Here is a 27,807-nt window from a genome sequence, read left to right as displayed (position 1 = left end):
CGTGGTAAAAGGAGATATTAAAATCCTCTCTATAAAAACCTTTTAAACCTGGCTTTATCCAATGCTCCATCTTCTGTTCTGGAAATGCATGCACATTTATAGCATATTTAAATAGACAATACCTCATTTGCATATTTACAGATGGAAATATTAGAAAATTTGCAATAAAAATAATAAATAAAAATTGACAATTGTCTTTTAGTAAGTAATCTAGATGACTAGTTCAAATGTTTACCTGTTAACCTGCAGTGTTTCCTCTTGAAGCAGCTTCCGGGCCGGTGGAGCTGTAAGTTCCTTCAGGGTTCAGCTAGCTAACCTGTCCGGTTCTGTTGACATCAAAGGAGTTACCTCAAAGCTTCGGGTAACTTTTACATTTAGAACTTACTTTTAGCAGTTCAAGAGAATGACGTGATTATAATACAGCCAAATACACGTACCTATGAGTTATTTTGTATTTCTCGAAGTTTGTTTTGGCTGTTGCTATCAGGGCATTAGCTAACAGTTCCGTTTGTTAGCTAATAGCTAACTTAAAACCCATCGTTCCTGGCCAAATTTTAGCCCCGTGCTGTGTGTATTTAACCAGAATATAGTTTTGTTTGAATGCTTAAAAGGTTGTAATTTGAATCTTTTGCCATAAGATGGCGGCCTTTCACAATTTCCAGCCATATCAGCGCTGCTCATTGTTACTGGCAGGAGTAGAAATTGGTGTGTTTTGCACCCACAGTTCTGTCTGAAGGAAACGCCTATACCTGGAAAGGAAGACGTGTATGCTCATTAGTTTAAGCATTACTGAAAACCAATATGTTTTGGATTAAAATGCTGGTGTGTATGGTGCACCCTTTCCTTAAAAAGTAATTAATAAACACTTAATTTAATTATTTGGTTAAAATCTTCAATCCTTCAGTTAAGTTTTAATTGTATAGCACCAGTTCACAATGTACACTACCAGTCAAAAGTCTGGACACAACTTTTCATACAATGCTTTTTATTCATTTGTATTATTTTCTACATTGTAGATTAATACTGAAGATTAACACTGTTTTGTTTACAACATAATTCCATATGTTTTCTTTTATAGTTTTGATGTATTCAGGATTAATCTACAATGTAGAAAATGACTAAATAAAAAACACTAAATGAGAAGGTGTGTCCAAGCTTTTGACTGGTAGTGTATGTTGTCTTAAAGCCCTTCACATAGTAAGGTGAGACCTTACAAAATTCATACAGAAAACACTTTCTATTTCTCATCATTTCTTTTCCAGGGTCTCAGCTCTGGAGAGCATGCCAGATGTTGTCGAACCCCGAGGATGAAGCCAAAGAAGGAAGAGGACAGAGGTACACTACAGACAAGACAGGATAGTCCCTAAAAGATCTCCAGACCCCAACTGTGCTAACATAGGTGAGCACTTGGCGAATTTAAACTTCAACTATAATGTTGACCAAACAGTGTACAATTTACCTGATTTACACCTGCCTTCCCACCCCACAGTTCTCCAAAAGTTGTCTTTGTCCCAAAAGATCTATGATGGAAGGGTTCTGGCTGCTAGACAGATGTGTAGCTGGTAGCCTATCAAAATCAGGACAATTATTCTATCAGGCTTACACACCCATTTGTGTTTTAGATTATCCAGATGCTGGAAGACATTATGACTAGCAGCCAAGTAAGACAAAGATGTCTTTCCATGTGCTTGCCGTTCGGAGAAGCTGCTCACTGCAGCTGTACTTTCAATGGGTTACAAGATGCACGTGGTATTAATTAATCCACTTATTGTGCCATTTCAATCATACAAAGAATGTGTTTATTATTCAGCAGCTAAGTGTCAGCCAGGGAGATGTTCAGGTGCACTCAGGGTGCAATTTATTTTTTAGTATTCTCGTTTGTAAGACAATGTTGTGGGTTCAGGGCTGTTTCATTCCAGATGATGACATTTACAGAGCAATTTTCTGTCTTTGTTTTTGCACTTTGGACATTAACTACCCTAAAAACATGCAATATTTAATGTCACTAAATTCAACACATTTATACATTAAAACAGAGCACTTGCAGGCACCCTACCAGCCCATATATTATACTCAACAAGCAAACAATATTCATATAGGGGCCAGAAAGAACTTTTTAGGGTGCAAAATGTATTGAGAGGTTGCTGGCACATTTTGTAGGATAGCTTTGGTTCTGGAAGCGATTAGGCCTCAAAGCCTGGGTGAGTATATTGCAGAGCGACAAGGGCGGGTGGGAGCAATATCTTGTGTGTGTATGTGTGTAAGTAAGTAAGTGTGAGTGGGACTTAGAAAGAAATTGCGTGTGTTTTGAGAGGGAGAGCAAGACAAGGAGACTGGGGCGGTTCTCTTATGCAAGCAGTTCTCAGTATGCATGTAGATTGGAAGATGTGTGGCTCCTGTGGTTGGCTGTCCCCTGTGTCACTGCCTTTAAAAACACTTGCCAAGAGAAATGTCTTCTTTACTGGCTTTGGCTGCCAGATGCTGGGGATAATGGATAGGACTGCACAGGGAAAGATGGAGAGGTGTGCTCAGCCAGCCACACAGACACGCAAGTGAGCCCATATACGTAGTAACTCACAGACACATACGTGCTAGGACACTTTGTGGGCAGGATTCCCTGTAGTGCTGAAGTAAGGAGTGAATAACTCATCTTCAAGTCACTGTTCAACTGCCACACACACACTTTTACACACAGGGGAAGTATTAGGCCTAGTAAGTCATGTCACACTAAGTCACCATGAATGAGCATGCAGTTCAGGCATGCTTTCAGAATCCAGAGGTGCCACATTTTGTGGATGTGTGTAGGACACGACTGAAGGAAATAGTTGTGCATGTCTGTGTAGCTGTGAACTAACACATGGGGCGCCGGCATGTGAATGCAAAAGTGTGTCTGCGAGTCGGAGAGCCAGTGACACAGGAATGTGTCATAGTTCCTGCAAGCCACTCAGCTCCTAAACTGCAGCAAATAAACATTCCTCTACTGCTGTGTCAGTGCTGAGCACTCACCCACTGTCGCTGTAAAACATAGCTTTTAATTAAAACCAAAAACGGAGTATTTTGTCTTTTTGTTTCCAGCAGCATTACAGATGCAGTTTAGAGATGATTACCACATGCTAGCAGAAAATTCACAGTGCTGTTTATTGAGTCAAAGGTGTTGTGTTGTGGTCCAAGGAATGGCTAACTGATGATTAAACAATCACAGCTATTTTACCTGGTAAAGTGCAAAGCAGGTAAAGCAATTCTGACCTGCTGCGATTAGTCATATTCCATTGAGTAGGACAAATGATCTTACATTTAGGCAAGCAAAAACAATCCATAGTTCAATATAAAAACAGAATATATTCAAATCCTGTGTTAAGAGAGTTTTACCAAGATACATTTGGTTCAGGAGAAGTGTTAACATTCAGCAGAGCCAGACGCATATTGCTGCAATTTATAATGTCTGTTTGATTTGAATAAATGCAGGCTTCATCCCTGCTGACAGGTGAAATTATGCACAGGCTTACGTTGTGTCACATGGGTTCCACCACAGTTTGCACTCATATTTCATGTGGATCGCAGAGCTGAAGCTTTGCTATGCTGTACCCATACATTGTCAGATGTCTGTAAACATATTCTACTGTTGGTTGTCCTTGCCCAAAGTTGTTCCCTATCATTACAGCTCTGTTTACAGGAGGTCTTACAGTGTTTGCTAGAATGTCATCTCCCTTAGAATACATAGCGGTTTAAAGTCGCGCTCTGACGCACACTTTTCCATCTAAAACACTTAATCCGAGTGGAACCCATTCTGACATGGCACTGTATCTGTTTGTTGTCGCTTGTCCGGTCTTTCCAGGTTAACCACTCACAGATGTGTAACTGAGGGGTTTTGCTTTTTCTTGGTGGATAATTGTTCTAACCAAATTATTGCCTGGGCATTCCAAATCTCATGTCAGATGATACTTAAAGCTGGCCATCCAGTGTTTGCAATGAACTGAGAACCGCTTTAAGGTGTTTAGCTAGAGGTGATGTTTCATGGTGATGAGGTGTTTATCCCAGCAGTTTTGAGGTTGAGAAAAGTATTTAATATCAACAAAAAATGGGCCAGCAGAAAGATGATATCCGGCCAAGACAATCCAGAGGTCATGATGCGTGTGTCTGTGTGCGTATATGTGTGTGTAGATGGGTGGGGGTGTTGACGCTTCAAAATATGTCATCATCCCATGCAGATTTTCTTATATGTGCTCACATGCAGAGGTCTACAATTGAGAACATCTTTATACATTTGTGAGGAGTACACACATGCACAGACACTACATAGTTTTATCCCTCCCAACTTAACTGCAGGCCTTGCTCTCCATCTCGCTCCATAGGGGCACAGAGCCTGACCACAGACATCATACTGATTGCTCACCATGGTCAAGTGGTCTATCCACATTCCCACCCTGCTTCACTATGTGCAGAAAACCCAACAATGGAAAACAGTGGTTTCAAAGTGTCTGAAGGTTTGCGGACAGCAGCGAGCATCCGGTGTGTCTCTCCTAAATCAGTCCTCCTCTCATCCCCACCACTGCCCTGCTGCACACCCGGGGAACAACCGAACGCAGCCTGATGTTTTGGAATGTCCTGGACTTGAAGTGAGAAGATTTTTTTTTTTGAAAGAGAGGATACTCGAGTTTGTATGTGTGCATTCGCATGGCTGAATGTAACCTTCCCTCTCTCCTGTGTGACAGGTTGTGGCAGGTCAGTAGATGATGAAGTGATGGAGATGTTAGGAGGCCACGGCCATTGTGATGCTGGGTGGCTGTTACTCTGGAACTGCCATCTGCCGAAAAGGTCAGTTGCTAGGGGATGATTCTCCTGGACCGTGTCTGCCTCCCAGCTGCCATCCACACACACACACACACACACACACACACACTCTTACACACACGCACACACACACGCACACACCCACACCCACACACACACACACACACACACACACACACTGGTTTGAGAATGTACACAAACTTAGATATAAACACATATGCACAATTGTGTTTTTTTTTCCAGAGTTTCCTAGAAATCTGAATTGAATTTGAGTAAATCTGACCCACTTTACAAACTGCTATTAATCCACTTGGTGGTTTTCTGTAACTTTAGGTGAGGTTTAGTTGATTACAGTTCTTGATATACTACACGAGGAAAGAGGCAGTAAATGCATATCTTATTGCATAATAGCTCTGTGGTCACTTGATGGCACCAAACAAATGCTTCTCATTATTACACAAGCTTTATGAGGGTGTTCCTGTAATAACAATGCCCTAATTAATTGGGCCCATCGAACACTAGGATTACAATGAAATATTGGGTCGGCACGGAAATCAAATCCATGCCACATTGTCCATCATAACCATTGTAAGCAGGCTGTCATTCATTGCTGTGACCCAAACCCGATTCTAAATTCTTTATCATACGCCCTTCAAATTAAAGTGAACTCCACCCAACAGGCAAACATTTTTCACAGTTTAGCAGGAATTTTAATATGAAGCTTCTGTGCCTTTATTGTGCCATAATATCATCTCTGCATGTTTCCTGCTGATTGACCTGTTTGCCACACTATTGTAAGGAGAACAGTCCCTATTTCCATGCTTAAATTTAGGTTTTGAACACATTTTTTTAAATGACATGATCGTTCTCAGGTCATTTGCAGGCAATTTGGCTAAATTTCTTTTTGTCAGGTTACCTAAATGACAAAATCCCACCATTAACCTCTACTGTTACACCCTTTAAAGACCAGATATTCTTTATTTCCTGATAAATACACATCCTGATCATGATGAAGCTGCAACTTGATGTCAATATGTTATTATTTCAACATATTGGCAAAACAGTAGCCGGTAGGATCCAAAGCCATACAATTTTGCACAATTTGTGTTTCTTTTCTTGTCTTCGCTGTCACACTTTGCTGCCCTCCTTCCCTCTAACGCTCCTCACACCATCCACTCCAGTCTGCGTTTCTTCGCTGGCCTTCCATGCCGGGTGACTTTTGTGTAGCGGAGCTGTTGTTTTTGTTTGTGCCCTTCTCACCATGGCTGCCTGCTTGCCGCCTGGCAGCCCCGTGTGTCAAAGGTGGCTGCAGCAGAACAGACTGTGGGAACAGCCGGTTAGCCTCCCTTGGTCCCCTGCTCCCCAACCAGAGGGGCAGCCATCAATCCAGCGCTCCCCCTGCCCCGGCACACACTGAAGCACAAACACACAAATGCCCAACCAAACTCGTACTCACACAAAAACCCTACAACGCTCACACCCTCTCCCAATAATCCTCGGAAGCAATTTCATCTCGACTCGGGTGGCGGCCCATTGTCGCCAGCCCCTTCAATCTTTCCTTATTAACTCTCGCTTTGTCCCGCATCCGAGCTTCTGGACTCATCTCTCCTACATTCCGATCAGTGCTGCTCCCAGCACTCCCAGGCAACCTCCATTCGCTAATCCCACTGCTTCCCCCACCAGCAACCCCACCCCAAGGAACTCTTACTGTTTTTTTTTTTCCAACCTGCCGATCACCTACTTGCAGAGTAAGGTAGGGGCATTAACTCCATGGGCTTTCTGATGGCAGAGTGTGAAGGCGGGGTGGGTGAAAGAGGAGGCGGCCACAAAGTGACTCCAGCCCAGACAATTAGAACAATGAGCAGGGCCTGTAGGGGGCTAACTCGCTGCGTCACGCCTGGACGGTGGGGTATTTTGTCAGTTTAATGAATTGTCCGTCAGGCCAGGGCCACATCGCAGGCTGCGCAGGGAGAGGCCAGCAGGGACCCAGACACTAAGTCGGTATTTATTACACTGCCTTTGTCACTAATTGAGCTAATTATCACTGACTCCTCAGCACTCCCACAGGCAGCACCCCCTCCACTCACTCTCCACCAACTCTCCCACCTCACTCTCATGCCTGGGATTTGAACTCTGTCTTCCCTCTTCTTTTTTAAAAAAAAACCTCCAGCACTTTCTCTTTCTTTTGTTTCTTTCTGTATAGCCATGATTGCTTATTATTTCTCCTTTACACTAGATTTGTCTCAATCTCAAATTGTGTGTGCTTTTGCTCCACCAACTTGATTTTTTTTCTCATTTTGTCCATTATTCCAATGTAAGCCATATCATGTTGTACTGTGTGTTCACCCAAGTTCTCGAGTGATAAAAGACAGAATATTAGTTTTATAGAGCTCACAAGTGTTATTCTGTAATCAGTATAAATTTTCCAGGTCTCATCTATCTGTTTTTGTAGGCCTTCCACCTCATTGGACCTCAAATTTGCAGTATATCGATCAGATTTTTCATTGTATTCTTCAGATTTAAACTCTCAACTTTCTTTGAGATGCTGAGAAATCACTGCTCAGTTTTTTACTTAATTTTTATTTGCTCTAATTTCAATGGCAAAGAAGCCCTTTGTAATTCTGCACTGCAATACAAAGTCTAATGCACCATCTTTCTCATTGCTGTTTGTTGTCTTTGCCTTCTACTTTGCCTCCACTGTGCTTTATCCGGGTGACTCTGCATGCTCCTGTACTGCAGTAGGCAAAGGAGTGCGAAGCTTTCCAAACTTCTGTGGTTAGTTGGGTTGCCAGGCGTTGGAACAGACTCTAGGTTTTCATTATATTTCATATATTTTCTTTCAGGCATTAAGCAAATAAAGCTAAAGCATTCGATGCAGTAAACTCTTATACTGTATAAAATAAGGTATGTGGCTAAGTAAGCAGGGTCCGTCTCCGTGGTTGGTAGCACAGATGCAGGGATGTTTTGTGAGCTGGAGAAAGAGGCTGCTTTGGTGGTGGTAATAGGATTAAGCAAAGGACACCCAGGGACAGGCTTATATGTTCACTTGGTCCGTTGTCAAAACTCTCAAACACAACAGACATAATAGCATCTTTTGACACATGCAGGAGGGCAACTTAATTGAAAATATAGACTTTATTGTTCTATCATACAGTACAAAACCAACTGGATCCTAAATCTTTTCATTAAAATCTAAAAATGTCTTCTCTTACATTTTTCTATAACAGTATAAAAATCCTCAGAAATAAATATTTCATATTTACACAAGTTTAAAAAAAAGGTAAATATTCAGTGCATGACCAAACACAAGTGTTTTTTTTTTACATGAAACAAGCAAAGAAGTGATAATGTTTTGTTTCTAGCGAGAGTCTTTTTTTTTTTTTTTTGTCAGCTACATTACACCAAAACATCTCCTGATTTGACTCGAATGATAGCATGTCCTCCAGTCACTGACAGGCACATAAATCATTTAGCAAACTTACAAATTACTTTTTTATAAATATATTCAGATACTTTAATATTTACAGCATTTTGGTTCTGTTAGCTGATATACAGTATGTTTTTTTTTCTGCTGAGGCTGTAATCCTAAAAAATAAAACGCTTAATCTTAAACATAGCTTTTTTTCACAGCCTAGTTTAAAGTAGAACACCATTTGCCAACCCTGAACCTGGAATAGTTTAATCCTGCTCACATGTATTTACAGGAATGTAGTGGGTTTGTTTTTGTTACAGCAATGCACATCAGTGGCATCAGTTTTTATTTTGAGAGTAACTTGAAATTTTGCAGGTCACATTTTATTATTATTATTATTATTATTGTTGTGTGATTAGATTTTTAATACTGACCCCCACAGATTTGCTAAACTAAATCTAGTCATGCGATAATATTCAGTGTATTGATAGTACATTCAAATTACACTGCCACAGTCAGATGAACTCAGCCAGTCTCTGTTTTTCTTGGTACGCACCAGGTCTCAGTCATGTAACATCAGGACCATCCTGTGGTAAGTCAGAGTGGCAAATCTAGGGTTGAGGTGTATTCAACTCCAGAGAAATCTAAACAAAAAGGGCAAATGTGGTAAGGAAATTAGAAGTGTTTGGGCTGGATCCAGGTCCTAAGTACACACGTTGGGAGCAGATAGCCTATACGTGGAGATAAACTTCACACAGTTTCATGTGAGAGAGGCCAAACTTCAGCAAAAGAAAACAAAACTGTTTTTTTAAAAATAACCTCCCTCTTGTTAGAGGTCCCCACCAGTTTATGAGAGCAGATGTTTGTGGCTCTCTGGCCACAAAAACATCTGTGAAACATTGTGTCCAGTTTTTGCCCTCAGTGGGGGAGAAGGTGGCTCTAGTAGTACCTGGTTACAGCAATCAATTCTACACCACATCCTTTTGTCCCTTTACTTCTATTTATCCACAGTGTAAACAATTGAGGGATGTGGGTGATTTCCATTCTACATGGATGCTTGTTGTGTTTAAATACTTATTAATGTTAAGCATCAAAGGCAAAGACCAAGCACATTTACTCCCTCTGTACCCTGTTCACATATTTGTGCTTTTCTCCTTCTCCTACTTTCAAAAACGCTGATTGAATTTTTGTGCCACAAAGTTCCCTGTTTAGCCGCCTTGAAGCTTTTCTAGCTTCTACCTAACATCTCAAACCACTTGTGTGCTAGTGGCTTTGTCAGCCAACTACCTATTTTGCTACAAAGTTCTTCTTTGTTCCTCAATATGCCTAAATATTTGCCTAGTTGTCCACCTTTGATCATAGACACTGATGTAACGTTCGTGTGCTGGTGCAGTTGAGGCAGCTGACATGACAGCACCAGTGGAACGTGCAGTGGCAGCGTTCAGTCACACTCTCAGTCCGGGTTTTAAACCCACGTCCACAGCATAGCAACTCACATCCGTCCAGGCCTGGAGAAGAGCTGTTGCATGTTCTTCCGGAAGTTCCCAAAGTGCCAGTTTTACCGTTGTAGGAGCAGAAGTTTGGTGATTTCTCAAAGTAGACCAGGTCCATGGCAGAGGGGGGTTTGTGAGCCGGGTTTTCAGGCTCTAGATGTCGGGGGTCAGCTCGGTGAGAGGCGCGGTTGCTTCCCTTGTTGGCATAAACAACTCTGGACGCACCATCAAACCGATCCTTAAGGAAATCTCCCACTGTGCGGAAGCTCGGCAGGCGCATCCAACAGGTACGCACAGTGCAGGAGCCTGACATGCCATGGCACTTACACTCCTGTCGCATCTCTGAGGACACTGTCTGCAGAGAGGAAGGCCAAAAACCACAGATGAAGACACACTCACAGAATTTAAACAACAAATACATTTGATTCATGGGGAAATCCTGACAGACAATCATGTTAAGCTGAAGCCTTACCATTCTGCCGGCTTCGTTATTGTGTAGGTTGGTGAGGTAGCGCAGGTCCCTGCCTCTCTCGCTGGAGTCCACAAACTCACGGCTGAACATCCGGCCAAAATCCACATTGTCACTGCAGCCCCCCCAGTGCCAGTCTGGCCCTCCAGGACCTCGGCGACGATAATCGCATGTGCACGACTCAATGGCCCCTTCCGAGCAGGAGCGAGCCACAGCATGGGTCACTCCTGCGCTGGTGATGGCAAATACAAATGCTGTCTCTCGGCAACCTGAAGAAACAACATCAAAACTTCCCATCAGAACTTGATCCAGCTTTTTAAACTTGAATTTGCCAATTTTTGCCCAAAATTGGAAAGTATTTACAGACAAAGCCTTTTAAATGTGTACAAGAGATTCCATTACATCCTGCCCAGAATTGTCCAAATATTGCCTAGTGAGAAAGACAAGAGAGGCTCACCACGATTGACAATTTTGCCAAAAATTGCCGGGCTGTGGGTGGTCGGGCAGTTCCAGCGGCGGTTGCGGAACTGCCACTTGCACTCCTTTATGGCAGTGTGCAGCCCAGCGGCGATGGCATGCAAGATGCCAGGATTCTGCCGAATCAGCCGGCGCTGGCGTCGACTCAGGAGGGCCAGGCTTGGATCCAGGACCAACTGCACGTTCTTGGAATTGGTAAGGAGGTTGGATGAGGAAGCCACATTGACAATACCCCTGGCACAACACAAGGACAAAGGAAATCAGAATCAAGGGGCTGGCGGTTCACGCATGTAGCTCCTTAGGTTACCCACTGAACTCCTAAATCCTGAACTGATGTCTTTTGGCATCACATGAGTGTTGTGCCTTTTGAAATTACAGTTTTCATTATATACTACAAAAATAAACAGTGACACATGCTGTTCCAAGACCATGAGGAGACAGTAAGTCTCTGAGTCACAATGCAGGTTTCGGGCTTGGCCGGAAACACAAAACTGTATTAGTTTTACCTCTTTATAAATTACATGGACTGGACACAGTTACCTGTCAGTTTCATGATTAGAATATACTCTTCTGCTAAATATCCAGCATCTGTTGAGCTATCATCACAATAAAGACGGTATCACAGTGAGGTGCAGAGGTTGAGCACACTCAGGAAATTATCCTTCACAGGTTTATATCCTTCTGCTATTAAACATCATAATCTTGTTCATTTTTTTTCACCCATAGGCCAGACCAGGTTAAAGATAAGTGAGTGATGTTCTTCTAGACGTTAGTGTCACTTGAGGCCTATTTTTATCTACAGATGTCTCCATCTTCTCAAGCAGTAGGCCTACATATATTGCTGTCTGCCATAAATAAAAGAAAACTGTATTCTGTGAACTACTCAACAGCATGAGTTTCATATAAAAACACAACCAGCTGATTAATTCTTAGAATTCAATTTCAATCTATTGTATGATATCAGAAAATATTCACCTATTTATGTTTGCAATTTGTTCATATTTGTGTCCAAACATGGCACCTGTGCAGCTTTTGGATATTTTGGATGACTGAACAGACTTTAAATGCACCCATTTAGGTGGTCAGATTTCTGAATACTGCTTGTTTCAGCAGGCTGTGTAATTTTCCAGTGAGATTTTTTTGTCTCAGCATTTTTGTTTTTTCTTCTTTTTTTTTTTTTTACTCACGTCTATTGTAACTGGTGTGTCTCCTGTTAAGAATTATCATCCGGAAAAGCGTCCGAGTCTTGGCCTGTTGAGGGTTTGACCCAGACAGTGGTGCATTGAGGCCTGGGAACATTAATACTAATCTCCTCTTTTGGGTGTTTTCTTCCCTCCAGAGCTGAATTGTTCGCCCTGGTTGTTTTCTTGGATTTCAGCTGACATTTGAAGTATTTGAAAACGCACAATGCCGTCGTGCGTAAATCCTGTCCATCTAGTGGCACCGCAAAAATCTTTCGTTAAATCATTACCTCAACAAATCCAACCCACAGTTTATAGACTTTTACGCGATGTGTGAAACTATACAGATCCCATTTTACTTTAGTTTGTTTAAGATGAAAAAAAAAAATTTTGCGGTTGCCTGTTTTGGTTTGAGGTCGCTGTATAGACGCAGGAATGTACAGTATTAGATCAACACGACCCTGGAAAAGACCTCGTATAGGATTCCTTTCAGCAATGAAATGAATCCATATTTAATTTATCCCACATTGGACTGAAAAATGTTGTCTCGCGTTCAAACCGCAGTGTCCCAAAAAAAAAGAGGGGAGGCAGAGAGAAGGAGTCAATTAAACCCAACCGCAAATAAAAGAGGCTAAAACTATAATTATTACAGATGTAATTCGTTTATTGTCGAATAATGTGCTGTAGCTAATTTCACTGAAGGGACGATAAATTAAAATTTTAGGGGGAAAAAAGGGGAAATACTTGGTAGTCGAGCTCAAAACCCCCACAAGCCTTAATACCATGCGGTTGCTGTTTTTTTTCTGAACAGAAGTTGTGATCGCTTCCAAAACTAACACATTATTTGGAGCATGCAGCATGAAATGTGGTAACCCAGTTTAACGCTGCTCGTACAAGGAAGATCAGGGTGTGTGTGGTTTTTTGGGGGGGGGGTTTGCTCAAATTGGCTTTAAAGATAATTACTGAATCAGTGCATCATCATCTTCATCATCATCATCATAATCACACAGGCCTGCTAGATGTGCTGGACTCACCACCACCGGCCGCTGTTGTTGACGGCCCCAGTGCCAGAGAGCGAAGACACCAGGAGGATGCAAGCGGCTTTCACCCCTAACAGCAGCGCCAGACTCCTCATTGTGACTTAAAATATGAGGAGAAAAGTGGCACATTTCAACTCCTTTGACGTGGATTTTTGCTCCATCTAAATATCTCTTCATCTAAACACTCCAGCAAAAGCATGCAAAACTTATAATACATTGAAAATAATCCTAAAATGCGCACACCAAAAAAATCGAATTCTATCCATGCATGTTGTTCCACTTTGTAGTGACTGACTAAATAATATTTATGTAATAATTCTATCTTAATATTCGGTTGAATTGTGATCAAAAAATGACCCAAGATGCGAGGTGTAAATACTCACCACAGCACCGTCCGATGAGAGGAGCAGAAAGGTGAGGAGAAGCTGGCAGCTCTAATTGACTTAAATGGATCTTGAGTGGAGACAGGTTGTTAAATGATGTGAAGTGTCCAGGCAGGATGCTACTGCTGCTGCAGTCCTCTTCACTCTGTCTCTTTCAGTGATGCTTTGCACGGCGCATTGAACGCGTGGGACAGTCCCGAAGACTTGATCCCCTCGGTGACTGATAGGCAACACATTCTTCTCTTATTGAGCGCTACGAGGGGAATAAAAAAGGGATTTGCTGCTCTCATCTCTCTCTGTTTTTTTTCGGAGCCCTTTTCAATAGGATTGGAGGGAGGGATAGTTAATGCTCTTCATAGGGCGCACAATGAATAAGGAAACACAACTGAGCAGTAAGGAGAAAGGAAAGGAGAGAGAGAAAAAAAATAGGGCAGTCCACAGTGTTGCGCATATTACTTGTGGAATCTCACGGTCATCACAGAATCGATTCCCTGTAAAAGTGTGCGGCTGAGAGTATTTTCCCACTGGCCCGCACGCTTTGCTTCCGCATCCAGTCTTGCAGAGAGGAGAAGTGCCTCCTGGAGCAGGGATGTGTTGGTACAGATGCTGTGGGTGCGCCCCGCTTTGGTGCCTCCGCCGCTGCTCGAAGCTGGTGTCACGGTACAATACAGTTAGAGCGGAATATGAGCCATCTGAAACTGCCCTTTTTACCCGGTGGTTGGATTAGCCTACTCCCTAACCGCATCTCCTCCTCTCTCCAAACGCGCTCCCAAAATGTGCAGTGACTAAGGCCATTTCTGCAGCCTACATTTCCTTTTTACGGTAAAACATTTACAAGGGTATGTGCTTTAAAAAATAAATAAATAAATAAAACATTATTAAAACTTATTAATAAGATTTTTCCCAAGTGCCTTATATGAGGGTTTCCTAATAAAAACTAAGGCGCAAAAAAGCAGTTATCTCTAGTTTTTAGTCTCAGACGCGCACACAGCGAAACGTGAATGCAGATAGAGGCAATAATAAGCCCTTAGCGGTCCTATAACTCACACTGCCTGCTGAGCTGCTTAAATATTTTTCAAACGCGGCAGAGATGAAATATGGTCTCCCATCAGATATTGGATGTATGATGAACCAGGAAAAGAGGGGGACGAGTAAGGATAAAAAACAGTCCAAACATCTGGCTTGCAGACCTCCCTCGACGCAATGTAGCCCAGTGTAATCACAGCTTGAGCCACTTTGCGGCATCTCCATCAAACCCCAGACTTCTTCAGCTTAGATGTCCCCAAACTTCTCCATGTTGGTTCATGGGCGAATGTTTCATTATTGTGACATTTATCTGCTAATTTGCATGTTCCACATTAGTCAACTGCAGCGGTTGTAGGTTGAATAATCTCTCTCCCTTCCTCTTCACCTCTCTCTCTCTGTCCCTCAGATGACAGTAAAAGGAAGTGGGCTTTTGTAAAAAGCTTTAATGACAGCCATCCTACGTTTATACTCCAGTCTTATATGAAGGTGCTCAAACGGGTTTCCTGGAGCAGTCATGCGACACCGAGCAGATTAGAGCTTCAATCCGGATAAAGGGGGCCTTTTATATACAAATCAACTTCAAATCACTTTTTAAGCCACTTAGATATACACACCAAGGCAGAATGCTAATGCACTTTTCATTGCTGCAGCTTAGGGAATGGAAGGAGATTAGATGAATTGGTGTCACTAAGCGAACCGTGTTCGAGGGGGGTTTTAACTTAATTTTATGAAAGTAGCACATATGCACCTTTCGGTTACAGCAGGGACGTATGCGCGTTTGTTCTGCGTAATTTGGATAACCAAGATCAATATAGTGATTGATTCGACGCAGTGTTCACACAGAACTCCTGACTAACTTGTTTCGTGGGCCCAGTTATTACCGACCATAAAAACTAATTTAAATGGATATCTGAGATGCAAGTCCCCAATATGGATAACGTATTTTTAAAAGTCACCCATTTTAATATAATTGCCATTTGCCATGAGATTTTATCCGAGCACCTGATGCCATTATGCGGTCACAAAAATCAGACTCTCTTAATTTATGCAAACAATTTTATACTTTGAAATAAAGACTTTACACTGATAAAGTGAAGTTGTTTCAAACACAACAATGAAGGACAGCCGCTCTGATGGAGGTGGGAGGAAGGGGGGCCACATGACTAAAAACAGTATTGTTGGAGGGTCTGTTAGCGGAGCCGCCTGCCTGCTGCTGCCTCCCTGTCGTACAGTGGAACCAGCAGCTCTCCCATCCCCCATTCATTATTTAAAATAACTCACCCCTTTATGAACAAAATCTTCTTTGACTGTCCATATTTCACTTTGCTGGGCGTTTCTTTGTTCTTTGTATCAGAAATTGAAATCTGTGTTCACTTCTCTACCGACCCCCTAACAAACACCACTAATAAATATACACATTTTTATACTATTAAATATGTTCATAGGATGCAATATTGTAGATAATTTATTAAACTTGAGGTCGTGGTGCCGCAGTGTTTGGAAAAGGCTTGTGCGTAAAAGTTTGGAGACGCTGCTTTACGCTCAGACAGATGATCACATTTTCAGATAATAAAATGATCAACTGGTGATCCAACTTTCATATTGGCCAATATTTGCAAACAGCCGCCTGTAGAGGCATCTACTCCCCTCCCCTCTTTCTCTCCCCCCTCCCGTTTACTCTCGCCCCCGAGCTCCTCTGTTCTCCGTCTTCACTCCTCGGTCGTTTGGCGGTGCATCGATAATACTGCACTCTTCTTCCTTTTGATGTTCTTATTCAAGACAGGACCTTAATACCAGTGTTTTAATGTCACGTCGCGAAAGACTCTTAACAAAATGGAGCTATCAAACAAACTCCGTTGGGACCAATTCCTGATTTTGGCAGCAGCACTTATGTCACCTGCATTAACGTAAGTGCACTTGAGAGCGCCAGGAGACTTGGTGTTACATGCGGGTTGTGGCTACATGTTATTCGGCAAGAGTTGAGATAAGTTATTGTGTATAGTTCATCATTTAAATGAATATCTTCCATATTTAGCTGAAAAGGGAGACATCTGTCTCTCATTTCACAGGATGATTTACTGTAATATCAAAACTCTGGAATCAATGGTTACTGAATTCTCAGTTTTTAACAAATCTAAAGAAAGCCAAGAAGAATCTCACTGTTGTTATTTCTCCTGAAGATACATTTGGCAGTTGGATCTGTTTTTGATACTTCTTAGCTGGATAATCTGTTTGGAATTATATTTTCCCTGCTTGAAGCAACTATCATGAGAGCTGTAACAAATACTTTTACATACATTTTATTGCCAAGTGTATTTAGAAAATCCTATATAAAAGACAATCATTTTGTAGAATAACCTTCTTTATCTTCTTAAATCTACTGGTTTTCCAAAGTATTCCAAGCAGTCCTCCCACTCTTACATACTTCTCTGGATTTGACTAATGAACTCCTGACCAGCTCTGATGACACCCCCCACCAACTCTCTCTCCCTCTTTCCCTCTCTCTCCCTGCAGGGTGCTGTGTAATGATATCCTCAGCCTGAAGGTGGCAGGAGATCCAGTGCTAACCCCTAACTCCGTTTGCCTGAGGCTGGCAGGCCTCAGTAAACGTCAGATGCGGATGTGTGTGCGGAACCCCGATGTGACAGCTTCTGCTCTGCAGGGCATCCAGGTGGCCATCCATGAATGCCAGCACCAGCTCCGGGATCAGCGCTGGAACTGTTCCTCACTGGAGGGCCTTGGCAAGCTGCCCCACCACAATACCATCCTCAACAGGGGTGAGAGTCTGAGGCAAGCCAATGGTAGTCAGTATGAGTGGCCTGGGGTTTATAGGAGACAGGTGTAGGTATGAGGATAGAGATTGTTTTGTACACAGGTGGATGACTTGTTTGGAGTTTCACTGTTTATCAGTTTCAACTGTGTGAGTGTGTTCCTCCTGCCCCCAGGTTTTCGCGAGAGTGCCTTCTCCTTGGCCATGTTGGCAGCGGGTGTGGCTCACTCTGTGGCCTCGGCTTGCAGCATGGGCAAGTTGCGGGGGTGTGGCTGTGAGGCCAAGCGTCGCCAAGACGATGACAAGATCCGGCTGAAACTCACACAGCTGCAGCTGCAGACCCTGCAGAAGGGTGGGGTAGGCATCGACATCACGCGGTCACTACCCTCGGAGCTAAATGGTCACCATAGCAACCTGCCCACTAACCTGCGCTCTACTCACCCCTCCGCCCTGCTCAAGCCTTTACCAGATGAACTAAGCTCTGTGCAGGACACCTGGGAGTGGGGGGGGTGCAGTCATGATGTCCGTTTTGGGGACCGTTTCTCAAGAGACTGGCTCGACTCCCGTGGTTCTCCAAGAGATATTCATGCTCGCATGAGGATACACAACAACCGCATGGGGCGACAGGTGAGAAAAAGCTTATCCATTGTGTTCCTTATGTCTTGCTCACATGTCATGAATGTCATTGTTGCAGTTTGATTTGCTAACATTATCTTTCTTCACACAGATAGTGACTGACAACATGACTAGGAAGTGCAAATGTCATGGCACATCAGGGAGCTGTCAGTTTAAAACCTGCTGGCATGTGTCTCCTGAGTTCCGACTTGTGGGTTCTTTACTCAAGGAGAAGTTTCTGTCAGCCGTCTTTGTCAACTCCCAGAACAAGAACAATGGGGTTTTCAACCCTCGAACAGAAAACAGCGCCAGCGGAAGCACAAGAGGAATCAACGGAGGGCGTCGTCGAAGCATGTCCAGAGAGCTGGTGTACTTTGAGAAGTCTCCTGACTTCTGTGAGCACGATGCGTCCGTTGACTCTCCAGGTACACAAGGACGCATCTGCAACAAAACTAGCTACAGCACAGACAGCTGCAGTTCGCTGTGCTGTGGTCGTGGGCACAACATCCTAAAACAGACACGCAGCGAGCGCTGCAATTGCCGATTTCACTGGTGTTGCTACGTGCTGTGCGAGGAGTGTCGTCTCACAGAGTGGGTCAACGTGTGCAAGTAGACACCAACCATCCCAGTTCTTGTTGCTTTTACTCATCCAGGACTCAAGATGGCGAGCCTGTCCCTTCGCCCACTCCTGTTGTTTAAGCTTTTGTTTTGCTCCGTGTGTAACTCTTCCAGAGAATCTGTTTATCCGCCCCTTTCCTTTTTTTGGTCCATCATCTGGGATCTATTTTCTCTTTGTAGCCGCTGTTATTCTCAAAATGCCAAGTCAGAGATTGAAGAGGTGACTCATGCCATTTGTCTTGCCATGGTCTGTTTAGACGCTGCCCTCTCAGCCATGAAAACGGCCTATACCCCATCTTTTCTATCCCACAAAAAAGAGGAGCAACAACAGAGAAACATTTCTGTTTCATGTCGGTGTCGACATGCTGATTTATCTTATTGTACAGTAGCAGTGTATTTTAATGTGTACGTGTATATTTGTAAATGTTATTATTAATATTATTATTGTATTAGAGCTTGTCTTTTTTTAAATAACAGACTGATGGTGGCCGAGTAGCTCAGGATGGTGAACACAGTGGTCTTTAGACAACAACGTCTCATTGCAATTTCTCTATGTTACTGGGCTCCTCTAATGATATTTACTCAATTTGTATATTTTGCACCTGTGACAGAGCAACAATAGCTTTTTAGGAATCAGTCTTCGTATTCTTCTAGACAAGAATTTTCCTAATAGAAGAATACTAGAGAGGGGATTTGATAGAGAGCTTTCTTGCAGAAAGAATACAGAAGGCACATGCAGGACATTTTAAACTTATCAGTTCTTGTTTACTTGTTAAACTCAAAATGGTAAAGTTGATACACAATCAGATTTGAAAACAAACTCAACTAATCATTCCGATTTATTTATAAAATTGTAACAGTAGTAATTCCTTCATGAAAATGGTTGCTAGTGCTCATGTTTTTTCATATCAGTATTATGACAGAAATATGCTTCTTCTTGGTATAATTGGTATAACTGTAATGTGATGTGTGTCACTTTCCGATGAAATCGTGACTGAGCTCTTGATATTATGTGCTTGCTTTTGTCCATTTCATCAGCACTCCTTAGATTCTTCCCACATGTAGAACATGTCAAAGTGAGAGATGGACCTACTTTAGTCTTGAAATGATGCTGAGGGGTGTGTGTACGTTTGAGTGTGTGTGTCTGTTGCTGTGTAAATGGGGGGTAAGCTCTATGCACTACAGATTTGGGAGGTGAGAGCCTTTTTTATGGCCACTCCATGCTGAGAGAAGGACTTTTTATGGCTGCAGGATATTGTTTCCTTAAAGTATGACTTTTATTACTGGAGAGAAGCATCAAGAGAGCAGAGAGTGGGGGTGATTATACCAGTCTTTGCTGTGTGAGCATCTGAGGGGATCATCTGTCCAGAGTTCATAGCCAAGGAAGGGACTTACTGAACCACGTGCTGCTGGGACGCTGTATCCCTGTTACCTGGGAGACAGACTACACAAACATAAACACACGCGCATAAATACATGCATGTGTTTATGTACAAAGGCTGCTACATGTAGAAATACTGACACTGATGCACAATCAGAAACATGCCTGCTTGGTGAGCACACATGAACTGCAGAATTAGCAAAATGCTATTGTCACCACTTGACTTGATTTATGACAGTAGCATTCCTAGATATCTTAGATAATCCAAACTGTCTCCATGCTCAGCCTGCTGGGAAAACCTCTTCTGCCACATAGGATTTAATGCCAATTAAGTCTTGTTTGTATGGACTTTGGTAAATATCCCTTGACTCCTTAGGAATGGCAGTGCCAGTGGCTGAACTGACTGTTCTGTGTTTTCGGTATTTAGCGAAGGAGTAAAGGGGAGACAGTGAGTGGTATGGAATGATAAGGGACTGGATTTCTGGTTTGCATTTCTTCATTCCTTTATCATTTTACCCTGGAGCTGCTGCAAAGGGGAATTTCCTGTCACTGTTTCTCCCATGTGTGAGACAGAGGTTGGTGGACAGCCTGGGATTGCTTTCTCTCTCTCTCTCTTGCTCATCGCTCTTTTTCTCTCTTTCCCATTCTCCCCCTCATCGTTGCAGACAGAGACACATGCATAGCAACACATTGACTGCCCCCCGAGTAATGACATCCAGACTGGGCTGAAATTAAAGAGAGGCAGGCTGAGAGAGGAAGTTAGGAGAGATAAAAGTTACCCACTTTGATTGACAACATGATTATATGTATAAAGTAAGGCGATTTAGTGTGTTTAGTTGGATATAAAGATAGGGAGATAGATCCTTGCTCTACATACAGCAGAGATGCAGAGGCAAAGGGACAAATAGGGTACGGAGAAGGGGGTGAATAAAGTGTACTCTGTATAAATACATGCCTCAAAACATCTGCTTCTCAACTCCCCTTTCATTTTTGATGTGGGACAGGCAGAGAAGGAGAGCGGGAGAGAAAACACAAGGAGCCAGCTACCCAGAACATCAAAGCCCCTGCCCTCAACGTGCAGGCCCTCATTAGTTCAGCTAGCAGAACCAACGAGACTTGTGATTGTGTTTGCTGGGGTGCATGCTGGCAGACACTTCAGAGGAAAGGCTCCTTTAAGTCATAACTCCCCACCCTACCTCTCCTGCCACCACCCGAACCCGCTGTAACCCCCCTGTAACCCTCTCCGAACTCCCCGCGCACACAAAACTCGGCGTGCTCCCCCACCATCCACTCCACCCCATAATCTGGTCTGCAGCTGCAAACATCTGCTCCCCTCTTTATTCCTCTGCCTTCACCACTGAATTGATAAACACGTCTATTACCGGACCACTGACTGACACGCAACAGAGAGGGAGAACGAGGCAAATGTCGCATTCACCTATGGCTGCAGGGCTGGCTCAGGGGTGTGTCATTTAGTCACATTTGTTTTTTTGTTTTTTGTTTTTTTGTTTGTTTTTGTTGGGAAGTAACAATTTCATCCTAATTCCTACATGTATTATCACCTGAAAACCACATAGATATACAACAGGATTAAAAAACATATATCTCTACAAACAAAAATCAGTAGTGAAGGTTATACCTGCTAGAATATTGATTCAGTCTATGTTTTGTTGCCCCCTGTCACCTCATTATCTGTGACACTCAGAGGCCTGCTGCCAGGAAGTATCACTTGGCATCCTATTACAGTCAGCCATTTACTTATTCATTAAGATGATTCCTGTGTTAATTATTCAAGAATGTTTGCCTTCAGACTCTGTTACATTTAAAATTGGTTTACTTGAGCTCCTGTAACAGCAAAATGCCTATTTCCCATTAAGGATGTTTTGCAAATCACGTAATTAAAAGATGTTTTCTGCATTTGATATCACAAAAGCAAAATAAGCTCAATATAGTTGATGTTTAAGTTATATAGAAGTATTTTTCGTGATTTTTAAGGAGACAGTTCAAGCACAGTTGCCCTTCAGCAGCACTCCTGGCTTTTAACAAGTCATCGGGAATGACAAACGTGAGAGGTGTTCATGGCAAACCAAAATCTCGCGAGAACTCTCAGTGTCACAGCCGGAGCTCATCGCGAGACTAGCATCCAGTCCTCTGCCTGAATCCAGCTGGTATCCTGCCTGCCGTTGACGGGTAAGTGTGAATGAGATGCAAATGGTGAAAATACTCGAAGATGTACGCAAGAATTAAAGGTGTCCGCGGCGTATTTGTCGCTTTGTTTAATACCTCGAAGCGATTCTCGGCAAATAAACGGCTGTTAATCGACGACATCAGGCCGACGGGTGCGTTTGTCGTGACTGTACGGAGGGATTATAGCACACAAATTGACCCGGAGATTTTTTTTTTTTTTAATGCCGAACATATTAGCTAATATCATAGCTAGCAAACTGCGCTCGAATTGTTTTCGTGTCGAGCTATGAAAAAGCGTAATTCGTTTTAAAATTAATCGGCTGCTTGGACTGCAGCATCAGCCGTCTTCCTCTCGCATTATGACAAATGTACATGGATGTGCGACCACTGCAGCTGTAACGGGCTATGCTAGCAGCCACTGCCTGTGCATTTGATTGAAATGAATGAAAACGGAGCTAATCAGTGACAGAATCAGTTAAAAGCGCTAAAATAAAAACAAGTCAAGTTATTCCAGAGATAATAGTGACGCTCCACTGCCGCAGTAGAGACTGTGGCTGCGTTTTTTTGCCCATTTTAACACCCGTTAACACCAGATGCACCTCAGGTAGAATATGTTAGCACAAGTTGACAGCACAGTTGGCCTGTTAAAGGGCCCATGGCATGAAGAAGCACAGAAATATACAATTCAAACCTCTCCCCCATCAGTGATAAAGGCTGTGCGAACCACTCAAACTCACAGCCTTAAGTTTTGTGTCATTTTGCAGTATGATTTGATTGTCATGGGGCAATTCTCTACCTGGCTGCAAACAGCATAAAAGGTAGGCAGTCTGCACCCACATGAAAGCTGATCCCCATAACAGAGATTCAGCATGGCGGCTGGTTTCCTCTCAGTGTAAAGGAACAGCCTTTAAGTCAGGTCAGCTGCCTGCTGAGGTGTGAAGTACGCTTTTACAGGCTCTCCTCTGAGGTGGCTTCAAGCCGTAATGAGGTGGTAATGTCGAGAGTTGCTTTTGAAGAACTACTGTCTCACCACATTATTTTTTTTTTGTGTGTGTGTGGTTTTGACTCTCTAAACGCGGTTTGCAGTCTGTTTGTTTCTATGTATGGAAAGTGTTCTCCTGAGTTCCCTGTCCTACAGTTTTGTTGCAGCTGAAGTGAGAGCCGCCTGTCATCATGGGAAACATCTTCGGGAATCTGCTGAAGAGCCTGATAGGCAAGAAGGAGATGAGGATTCTTATGGTGGGGCTGGACGCTGCTGGAAAAACCACCATCCTCTACAAGCTGAAGCTGGGGGAGATTGTCACCACCATCCCCACAATCGGTCTGTGGGGAGAAAATTAATGTCTGTTAGTATTAGATAAAACACGTGTGTCTGAGTTTGTCCAGCTCAGATAAATGATTCTGCTGCTCTTTATTCAGGTTTCAACGTAGAGACGGTGGAGTACAAGAACATTAGCTTCACCGTGTGGGATGTGGGTGGCCAGGACAAGATCCGTCCCCTTTGGAGACACTACTTCCAGAACACCCAGGGTGAGCCAGACCAGCAGGCTCCTCGCTGATGCACCAGTCGGCCATGTTTTTAGAGTTATTAAAGCCTCTCCAGTCCTGTTGCAGATCCTGCAGCACACGCTCGCCCCCAGCACCTGAGGGCATATCTGACTAATGCTTCAGATGATGTCATTTGCATACAGGCTCCAACTGTTCCAAATTATCAGCATCTTAGTCATGTTGAAAGCCTGGACGATGATTAAATGTGGTTTAACAGTCTGTTTTTCTTTTTAACGATGTGATGTCGAAATACATTCGGTTGAAACTCATTGTGGTGCAGTAGAGCTGATGTTTGACTTCTTGCTCTTGCCTCTCCTGCAGGTTTGATCTTCGTGGTGGACAGCAATGACCGTGAGCGGGTCAACGAAGCTCGGGAGGAGCTGATGAGGATGCTGGCCGAAGATGAGCTGCGGGATGCTGTTCTGCTCGTCTTTGCTAACAAACAGGTATTGGATTCGTTGCATCTGCTCTTGTTTATTCCCTTTTTTACGTCTGCTTCCTCAGCAACGGAAGCTTCCTGACTGACATTCCGTACTATGTGGCTTGTGTTCAGGACCTGCCCAATGCCATGAATGCTGCAGAGATCACAGACAAGCTGGGCCTGCACTCCTTACGCCACCGCAACTGGTACATTCAGGCCACCTGCGCCACCAGTGGAGACGGCCTCTACGAGGGCCTGGACTGGCTGGCCAATCAGCTGAAGAACAAGAAGTGAAGGGCCCAGTCAGGAGAGAGGGGAAGAGCCTGGGTGCCAGCTCCAGGTAGTGGTTATAGTGGGTCCATTGTGTTTACATAGAGAGGAAATGCTGAAAAGCTCCCAGGGGGTGACTCTCACTGGCTTTCTCCCCCCAAATACTTCTGTTTTATTTCTTTTATTTAATTTGTTTGGGTCTGTGGTGAGCATTTTTAATCATTTACAAAGCAATGGTGTCAAAGTTAACCTCTATGATTTTCATTCTACAGACTGAGTACATCAATATTGGGATATAATAGTATAAGGTTACTGTAAAACTATGTGAATTTCCCCTACTTTGCAGTCTATGACCCGTGACCTCTGTGAACATTTAGTTTGTTCAGAAACAGTCTAGACTTCTGATGACAGAGCAGCCTTCCCTCAGATACTATAAACTTGGTGTAAATTATAAAGAATGTCATAATAGTATAGTTGGAGTACTATTACCTCGTCAGAATACTATCACATTGTTTAAAAACAGTATACGCCGATAAATGTAATGTCGTAATTTATTGTCCATACAGAAATTTTTACCGCTACCAAATTACTGCTGTTCAGAACTCGATTTTTATTTATTGAAATCTTAAGTTTGTTCAGATTTTATTTAAATTCATTGTGTTTGTTTTACTTCTTTTTCATTTGACACAACTTCTGCTGACACACTGTATAGTCATAGTATATTTATTTATTCATTTATTTATTTATTCTTAATTTATTCATTTCATTTACCGAGTGCATCATATGGTTTCTCTCCCTTTATTGCAACTTGAATTGACTGCTAAGGCAGCTGGTGGAAAAAAAAAAAAAAGCCCCAGTATCACTGTACATTACTGCTTCCCAATCTGCATGGAGATATCCCAGTACTGGCTCGTGGGCTTTTAAGAGCTGTGAACTACTGCAGGCCGCTGCTGTAAATAAAGATTTGTTCTTAGTCGACTTGCCTGGCTCAGTAGGGGTTAAAGCAATTTCTCTGGCATCAGCGAGGTGTGATATCTAAACTGATACAGATGACAGAACAGGCAAACTGTACCAGCTCTGTGGCTTAGAAAAAAAACTGCTGCTATTTGGCCTGCCCTGTGGAGAGTGATGCAGCACGGCATGTGATTGGCAATATTAGAGAGCTTACATAGTTCTGAATGTTTCTTTTTAAAATCAGTTTGTGCGAACAGCTGCACTGTATCCATGGAAAGAACTCACATTGCTTGTTGATTTTATCATCCCTAACTGGCGTGACATTACGTGTGTATCTTGTGTTAACCAAATCTCTGTGTATCATGTTGCACAAAATAACTCTCGATGCATTATTGTTGTACAAAACGTAACGTCTGCTTTATTTTTTTTTTCTTGTGTTTTCGAATGGAGTGTTAATTTTATTTTTTGATTTTGGTGTAGTTTTTTTCTTAAGTTGCTAACTAGATCTGGCAGTTGTCTTTTTCAGTTTTCACACGCAAACATTTGCAAAATAGGAGAGAGGACGATCGTAATACTGCATCATAAGGCATGTTAATAATGTACAAGATCTGTAATAAAAGTGAATTATAATAGCCTGTTTCTTCAGACTATATTTGTTAGTCGAAATCACCGCTGCTGGTTGGAACAATGCTGTACTAATACGTGTTATGGATTTAGTGTAAAGTTTACCAAACAACCTTCTAATATGCAAAAGCATGCTTTTCTATGTCAGCGCAACTGTATATATGTTTATGTAATGAGGAAAGTACACCCTGGTATTGGCGGTTATGGTGAAAGTGCTGTTGATACACCTGTAGATATTGGGGTCAGTGTGTTGGCAGATACGTGTAACTGACAGCAGCTTGTGTGTGTGTGTGTGTGTGACGTGCCCTCTATTCTGTTGGTGTGAAAATAGTTTTTGTGGCCTTATTTTGCCAGTGGTTCATTTCTCTTTGATAACAGGTTTGTATGTAGGAATGTCCAGCATTCACCACCTACGATCTGTGACACACTCGCAGTACTGTTGCGGCTAAAAATCCCCTTTATTGGCGGACTTTAACTTGCAGGCAAACGAGGCTGCACTACATTCCAACTGATGTGTTTTCAGAAAGGAAAACCCTTGAAAATGATTATTTACATTAATGACTAGAATATTATCAAGAGAAGGAAATGAAAAACAACACCTATAGGTGTCAAAGTGTTGAATGATTTAATAATTCCTGGCACTACATCGATCAATAAAAGAGACCAAAACATACATTTGCTTCGCCTTATTCATTTTTTCCTTGATGTCATTTACTGTCCTGTGCTTTGTCACTTTTTTATATGCTTGTTTGGTTTGATCCCACGCAATTTTAGGATCCCTGCTAACTCTGCTTCTCTCTCACTGATATAGACACTGTCCATATATATGCAAAACATGTAAAAGTCTAACACAAGATGTATGTTACTTAACTGAAAAGTTCATGTTTCATGTGCGCTGGAGGTTGCAAGTTCCACATTGCACTTGTGTAAGTTTCGTATCAGGCCACAGTTGGCTTCAAGACTGGTTCTGATGTCACAATATCCTTTGTGAGCACAAGTGTTGAACCCAGATTTAAGGTGAACACAGAGAAAAAAATGTGAAACAGCCTTGATGTCCCCAAACTCTGCAATGTAAAACATCCAAGTGAAGCAACAAAGCTTTGACTTTTTTTTTTGAGTAAAATGTGCCCTAATCCTTGGTCCAGATTCTGATTTGATGATTCATTTGAACTCGACAAGCTCTTTGCTGCACCAGTTGAGAACTAAAAATAAAGCCAGATAAATAAACATACACATAATACAAGCTTTTTAAAAAAAATTATTGTAAATGCAGTGGTGGACACAGACAGGCAAAGAACAGGTCAAATAGGTGGGAAGGACATGGGTCTACATCGCTGCTCTCCTTTGTCCTTTCCTAACTGCTGTCATCAAGAGAAGTTTGGCACAATCAGGTAGTTTCCCTGTGGAATTGCTGCACTCCACAGAGAGTCATTTTGTCTGAGCCAATCAGAGGTCCATGTAGGGGAGAGTGCCGCTGTGTCTCCAAGGGTGTGACAGCAGTATGTGAGTCAGAGCTGCTCCCAGGGCCACCAGCCCCCAGGGCCCCCTGCAGGACGGCTACAATAGCAGCCCCAGGGCGGATGCCATAGCTGGGATTCCCACCCGTAACCGGGACACCTTCGCCCAGGGCACAGACACACTGGCAGCAGCCCCACAATCAATTCATCAATCTCTGAAGGGAGTGGCAACTGCAAAAGGCCACAGCAGGCACCCCTCACAGCTCGCCTTGGAAGGGACAGGGCCACCAGGGCTGACACTGAGGCTGACACCATGGTGGCGCTGTGAAAGTGCCAAAGTCTGCACAAACCCTCGGATCATCTGACCTTAATCAGAGCCACTGTTCTTGACGAGACCGCAGAGAAAACCTCATAGGAATGTAGAAAAAGAAGCATCAAAAATGTATTTGTTTGGTTCTTCCACAGTGATATTTTACATTTTACTGTCTCAGTCTTTTCACACGGACTGCTGTTTATGTAAGAACACAAGTGGCTCAGTTTTTCAGTGAAATTTTTATCTGACTTAATAAGCAGCGAGGTTCTGCAATGTTTTCTATCATTCAATGTGTAAGTGGATTAGACAAATTGGACAAAACCCCTGATAATTAAAGTGAAAATAGCCATGCATGTGCAAACACTGAAGGAGTCCAG

General features: G+C 42.8%; 3 protein-coding genes across 7 annotated transcripts; 2 read left to right on the top strand and 1 right to left on the bottom strand.

Annotated features, from left to right (window-relative positions):
* Nucleotides 1–280: 280 nt before the first annotated feature.
* On the top strand, nt 281–19,281 carry wnt10b (wingless-type MMTV integration site family, member 10b). 3 transcript variants are annotated; one of them, XM_023290165.3, is made up of 7 exons: nt 281–361; nt 1,263–1,399; nt 4,443–4,616; nt 4,713–4,815; nt 16,787–17,049; nt 17,218–17,669; nt 17,770–19,281. In XM_023290165.3, exons 4-7 carry the CDS (start codon nt 4,742–4,744, stop codon nt 18,268–18,270), a joined length of 1,290 nt encoding a protein of 429 aa, XP_023145933.2. In that variant the 5' UTR covers nt 281–361; nt 1,263–1,399; nt 4,443–4,616; nt 4,713–4,741; the 3' UTR covers nt 18,271–19,281. The 3 variants fall into 3 exon arrangements, with proteins under 3 accessions (XP_023145933.2, XP_054869081.1, XP_023145935.2); XM_055013106.1 differs by lacking the exons at nt 281–361; nt 1,263–1,399 and having other exon boundaries at nt 4,416–4,616; XM_023290167.3 differs by lacking the exons at nt 281–361; nt 1,263–1,399; nt 4,443–4,616; nt 4,713–4,815 and adding an exon at nt 15,997–16,179.
* wnt1 (wingless-type MMTV integration site family, member 1) lies at nt 7,912–14,369 on the bottom strand. The gene is made up of 5 exons (XM_023290169.3): nt 13,247–14,369; nt 12,858–12,963; nt 10,623–10,876; nt 10,169–10,434; nt 7,912–10,051 (listed from the first exon to the last, which is right to left on the bottom strand). The coding sequence occupies exons 2-5, from the start codon at nt 12,956–12,958 to the stop codon at nt 9,560–9,562; spliced, it is 1,113 nt and encodes a 370-aa protein (XP_023145937.1). The 5' UTR covers nt 12,959–12,963; nt 13,247–14,369; the 3' UTR covers nt 7,912–9,559.
* Nucleotides 19,282–21,705: 2,424 nt separating the features above from the next.
* Nucleotides 21,706–26,333, top strand: arf3a (ADP-ribosylation factor 3a). Of its 3 annotated transcripts, none has more exons than XM_023290183.3 (5): nt 21,706–21,846; nt 22,982–23,164; nt 23,263–23,373; nt 23,713–23,837; nt 23,945–26,333. In XM_023290183.3, the coding sequence occupies exons 2-5, from the start codon at nt 23,017–23,019 to the stop codon at nt 24,104–24,106; spliced, it is 546 nt and encodes a 181-aa protein (XP_023145951.1). In that variant the 5' UTR covers nt 21,706–21,846; nt 22,982–23,016; the 3' UTR covers nt 24,107–26,333. The 3 variants fall into 3 exon arrangements, with proteins under 3 accessions (XP_023145951.1, XP_023145953.1, XP_023145952.1); XM_023290185.3 differs by having other exon boundaries at nt 21,751–21,846; nt 22,993–23,164; XM_023290184.3 differs by lacking the exon at nt 21,706–21,846 and adding an exon at nt 21,877–21,995.
* The last annotated feature ends 1,474 nt before the right edge of the window (nt 26,334–27,807 follow it).

The sequence above is a fragment of the Amphiprion ocellaris genome, chromosome 8 (genome assembly GCF_022539595.1).
Source record: "Amphiprion ocellaris isolate individual 3 ecotype Okinawa chromosome 8, ASM2253959v1, whole genome shotgun sequence".
Lineage (NCBI taxonomy): Eukaryota > Metazoa > Chordata > Actinopteri > Pomacentridae > Amphiprion > Amphiprion ocellaris.
Note: the sequence above shows the minus strand (reverse complement) of the source record. Positions and strands in the feature narration are given on the sequence as shown.

Bases quoted from the DNA above. Each gene is read 5' to 3' on its own strand.
- arf3a (XM_023290183.3), top strand. From the start codon at position 23,017: ATGGGAAACATCTTCGGGAATCTGCTGAAGAGCCTGATAGGCAAGAAG. The intron at 23,165-23,262 runs GTCTGTGGGGAG...CTCTTTATTCAG, and splicing joins CACCACCATCCCCACAATCG to GTTTCAACGTAGAGACGGTG. The intron at 23,374-23,712 runs GTGAGCCAGACC...CCTCTCCTGCAG, and splicing joins CTACTTCCAGAACACCCAGG to GTTTGATCTTCGTGGTGGAC.
- wnt10b (XM_023290165.3), top strand. From the start codon at position 4,742: ATGGAGATGTTAGGAGGCCACGGCCATTGTGATGCTGGGTGGCTGTTA. The intron at 4,816-16,786 runs GTCAGTTGCTAG...CTCTCCCTGCAG, and splicing joins AACTGCCATCTGCCGAAAAG to GGTGCTGTGTAATGATATCC. The intron at 17,050-17,217 runs GTGAGAGTCTGA...TCCTGCCCCCAG, and splicing joins CAATACCATCCTCAACAGGG to GTTTTCGCGAGAGTGCCTTC.
- wnt1 (XM_023290169.3), bottom strand. From the start codon at position 12,958: ATGAGGAGTCTGGCGCTGCTGTTAGGGGTGAAAGCCGCTTGCATCCTC. The intron at 10,877-12,857 runs GTGAGTCCAGCA...GTGTTGTGCCAG, and splicing joins AACAACAGCGGCCGGTGGTG to GGGTATTGTCAATGTGGCTT. The intron at 10,052-10,168 runs GTAAGGCTTCAG...TCCTCTCTGCAG, and splicing joins ATAACGAAGCCGGCAGAATG to ACAGTGTCCTCAGAGATGCG.